This window comes from Brassica napus, chromosome C2 (assembly GCF_020379485.1).
Source record: "Brassica napus cultivar Da-Ae chromosome C2, Da-Ae, whole genome shotgun sequence".
Classification (NCBI taxonomy): domain Eukaryota; kingdom Viridiplantae; phylum Streptophyta; class Magnoliopsida; order Brassicales; family Brassicaceae; genus Brassica; species Brassica napus.
In genome coordinates, this window is record NC_063445.1 from 40,201,153 (window position 1) to 40,205,783 (window position 4,631).

Consider the following 4,631-nt stretch of genomic DNA (forward strand, 5'->3'; position numbering starts at 1 on the left):
TCCATTGTTTTACTGAGTTGTTCGGAGAACATCCGGTTCACGAGTCGTTGATAAGTGGCGGCGGCGTTTTTGAGGCCGAAAGGCATCACTTTGTAGCAAAAAGTTCCGCGATCCATAATAAATACAGTTTTTTCGCGATTGTCAGGGTTCATCATAATTTGATTGTAACCCGAGAAGGCATCAATAAAACATAAGAGTTCGTTTCCCACTATTGCTGTGACTAATCGATCGATGTGCGGTAAGGGGAAACTATCCTTTGGACAGCTTTGTTAAGGTCAGTGAAGTCAACGCAGACTCGCCACTTCCCGTTTTTCTTCTTGACCACTATAGGATTGGTGAGCCAATCCGGGTACCTTACTTCTGTTATCGACCCGACTGTAGGCAGTCTTTCCACTTCGGCGTTCAGGTCCCAACTTTCGTCTTTTCTGTTTGACTGGTCTGAATGTTGGATCGATATTCAGCGCGTGGCAGGTTATGTTGATTGCAATCCCCGGCATGTCTTCCGCAGCCCAAGCGAATGCGTGGAGATTCTTTTTTAGACAAGTAATGAGCTTAGTCTTTAAAAGTTCATGGAGGTAAGCTCCGATTTCGACGCATCGTTCGGGGAATGCTTCGTCAAGACATACCGATACCACGGGTTCGCAGGTTAGCTCGCGCATTTCTTCTAAAATCTCGGCTTTCCGCAATTGCCAGAAGAGTTCCGCCAAATCTTGTTGTTGGGATTTTTTGTCGGAGGCCAACTTTTTCCTAGGAGTGGTCTCGGAATCTGATATTTTTTGTTTTAGTTCTGCGGCGAAGCAGACTCGTGATACCCTCGGGTTTCCCCAGATTGTTTCGATCCCGCGAGGGGTTGAGAATTTGAGGCAAAGATGGTACATTGATGGAATTGCCTGCATAAGATTTAACCACGGTGTGTCCATGATTACGTTGTACGACGCAGGTTGGTCGACAACTAGAAACTCTGCGATTTTTTCTATGGTTCCAGCTTTGACATTGAGGTTAATTGACCAGAGAGCCATAGTGGTCTCCCCTGAGAATCCTACTAGCGGGCTAGGGTTTTCCGAGATTTCAGACGGGTCAATCTTCATTCTTTCGAGGGTGTTTTTAAAAACAATATAGCCGAGCTTCCAGTGTCGATTAGGACACTTACGACGTCGATGTTGTGAATCGTCAACTCGATGACGAGGAGATCGTTGCGAGGTTTGGTCTGGTTGACTGTTTCTCTCCACTTAAAAGAGATGACGTCCGTATCGGTCGAGTCTCGTATGTTCTTTCCATCGTCAATCGTCATATCTAATTGGGCGTTTTGCGGCTGAGAGTTAGATTGATCCGTAACCCCCCCCCCCCTCCTTCTAGCGCCAAATTGTGCGAACCAAAATTCGCACTGTCGATTTCCGTTAAAATAAGGAAAGTTAGGAAAGCCCTAATTTCCCAGAGGTCCCGGATATCTGGTAAACCATACGCCAAGCAATCAGAACACGAAAGTAAAGACGAAAAGAAATAAGAAATCTTAAAGAGAGCAAAATAGATCTTATTCCTAATTTGCGTATGAGTGTTTACAACAAGGTAGGATCCTTGGCTACAAGAGCTGTCGGCGAGTTCCCTAGTTCTAATAACCTAAGACTGCAGAACCTAGTTGAGTCGCAGCTCGAAATAACAAAAATGTAAAGTTGCCTAATTTCTCTATGTGCTAAGTTTGCTCTGAAGAAGTTTTCTCTTTGTGTCTCTCACCTAAGACTCCTTATATACTCTCCCCAAGGTCGGTTTAAGTTTTCCTCTTCTACCCTTAAGCCGTCATAACTCGAAAATGGAGATACTTCATTTTTCTCGATCTCCATGATTTTCTGCGGAAACTTAACATTTATCTGCGGAAATTTGATATTTATATTTTCTTGCGGACTAAGTATAAACCGCCATAGTATCTATGGGTTTTTCCCTAAAAATTCGTAAGTGGGTTTCTAATCACATTTTAGACCTATTTAGGCGGTCTTTCAATTCGAAACGTATATCACGATTTTTATCGATAAAAATAAACTTTCTGCGATTTTTATCGTAAAGTTTAAGTGATAACTCCAATCGATGGGAGTGAGAAATGATATGGCTGTGGTACATGGGAGCTGGCATTGAGGAACAGACAAGACTGCACAGATTTGGGTCGTACCCGTTGATCGATGTTCGAGACAATGCGGTCGGTACGTAGCGACCGGTCTGCGATCTATCGGTTGCTACGTAGCGACCGAATGAAAGGCTTGGTCGGTCACTACGTAGTTCCTAATCTTACGCTCAAGAATATCGTAACTATATCGATTATACGAATGTATAAACCTTAAACCTGCAAATCATATAAATATAGTCATCACCATCTCCACAATTCAACTAAAAAAATAAGCTCAAACGTGAAGATCCTACAGCTCAAACCTGAAAACACAGCCGTTGAGGCCATTCACATGTATGTATTGAGAATGTTCTCTTTTTGTTTTGTTTGCTTAGAGTTGTTTGCTTTTACTTTAAATGCAGGAGAGTACGAAACAATCTTCCGTAAGGAAGAGAGACGAGGAATTAAGGTAAATAAGCTTTGGCGAAACAAAGGACATTACTGGAGAAGACTAAACTACAAAGGGACGACGCGCTTAGCATCATTCTGCATGGAAGAAAGATAAACAATGAGGAACTTAGACGCAAAGTTGAAACTGAAGAGATGTTGAGGAAGGAGAAATAACACGAGAGAACCAAATAACAGATTGAAGAAGTGCTTGTCATTGTTCATGATAGTACCGTCAGAGACAGAAAACTGAATGTTCTAATGTCAGACGAGTGGTTGAATTTTATATATAAGGGATGCAGTTGTAAAATGAACAACTGAGAGAGGAAAGAGCTGGAGGAATCAGTGAAGAAACAAGAGGAAGAGCTTGAGAAGACAAAGAAGGAGAAGAAAAAAGAGCGGCTCAATAAGCAAGAACTTGATACGTCTATATGAAGACAAGGTAATTAATCTTAAGACTCAGTTCAGAAAACAAGAAGTTATATTAATCATCGTATCAAAATTCATTTTGACAGGTGAGGCAGAGGAAAGAGACAGAAGAGTTATTAAAGAGAAGAACAGAGTAGCTTGAGAAAGTGAAAGGGGAAGCTAGCTCTCTAGGACAAAACTTCATAAGATTTTACGAAGAAGAAGCAAGAGGTAAAAAAGTAATAGAGGAAGAACTCAGCTAAAAAAAACTCAGCTAGCCCAGTCTGTTTAGAGATTCTGCTGCTTTTCCGTAGCTACACTCGCCGCCATGGAATACCTTCTAGATTCTCCGATGAGGATTCTGTTACTCCAGGTACTTTAAACAGAACCAAAACGCCAAACCGAGCCTAAAAATGTGTATTTCTTGAATCAGTGAAGAAACAAGAGGAAGAGCTTGAGAAGACAAAGAAGTAGAAGAAAAAAGAGCTGCTCAATAAGCAAGAACTAGATACGTCTATATGAAGACAAGGCAATTAATCTTAAGACTCAGTTCTGAAAACAAGAAGTTATATTAATCATCGTATCAAAATTCATTTTCGGTTCGGTCGCTACGTAGCGACCGACTCGTTCGCGGGTCAGTCGCTACGTAGCGGACTTGTTCGCGGGTCGGTCACTATGTAGCGACCAACTAAGTGGCCTGGACGGTCGCTACATAACGACCGACTAAGTGGACCGGTCAGTCGCTACATAACGACCGACTAAGTGGACCGGTCAGTCGCTACGTAGCCTGATGGAGACGGGTAGCCTAATGGAGGCACATGGCCTAGGGAGCATGGGGCTCTAGTGGGCACATGGCCTAATAGGCACGTAGCCTTGGGAGCACAAGGCTCTAGTGGGCACATGGCCTAATGGGCACATAGCCTTGGGAGCACGGGGCACTAGTGGGCACATGGCCTAATGGGCACGTAGCCCTGGGAGCACGGAGATCTGTAGTTGGTAGGAGTCATCTTTTCTTGGGGGAACATGGCCATAACAGATGGTAGACCTGTCGATATGCTGCAGTGAGCATGATGTGTCGAGGTGCTTCAGTGAGCGTGGAGGGACCCTGCTGATGAGCTGGAGATCGTGGCATGAGCCAGTAAGTAGAGTTGTAGACATGCTGCAATGAGAATGGAACTTCATCTGGTTGATAGTAATCGCCGGAACCAGCCTTTGATCGGCATGTCGAAGAAGAAGGTCTTCTAGGTATGGAACCTTGCCTTGGCGGCTGCGGAATTGTGAGCTCTGGTTATTGACGTCTTGGACCCCTTTCTTTAGGTTTATAAACCTATATTTATAGTGGAGGTCATGCCTCCCTCTTAGGATTTGGAAATATTCATTATATCCTTAGATAATAGAATATTTCCCTTTTCTTAAGGGAGGTCATATGTATTGGAATACTTCCCCTTTTTCTCGGATCTAGAGAGACTCCGGAGGCAGGACCTAGACCCGGAAGCATGGACCCAGACCCGGGGGTAGGAACCCAGAACCTGGGGGCAGGAACCCAGAACCTGGAGGCAGGAATCCGGAAGCTGGAGTAATCTCTTCATGGAATATTTTTCTCAACACTTTGCCCCTTATTTTCTGGTTTCATGTTTGAAGGCAGAAAATAACATGATTTTCTTCATAGGACTTCGTGAGT

General features: G+C 43.7%; 1 protein-coding gene across 1 annotated transcript; it reads right to left on the bottom strand.

The window, feature by feature from the left end:
• Nucleotides 1-284: 284 nt before the first annotated feature.
• LOC106412621 lies at nt 285-1,088 on the bottom strand. Its single transcript, XM_013853539.1, has one exon. The coding sequence runs from the start codon at nt 1,086-1,088 to the stop codon at nt 285-287; it is 804 nt and encodes a 267-aa protein (XP_013708993.1).
• Nucleotides 1,089-4,631: the final 3,543 nt, after the last annotated feature.

Excerpts from the sequence above, each read along its gene's own strand:
- LOC106412621 (XM_013853539.1), bottom strand. The coding sequence starts at position 1,088 with ATGAAGATTGACCCGTCTGAAATCTCGGAAAACCCTAGCCCGCTAGTA.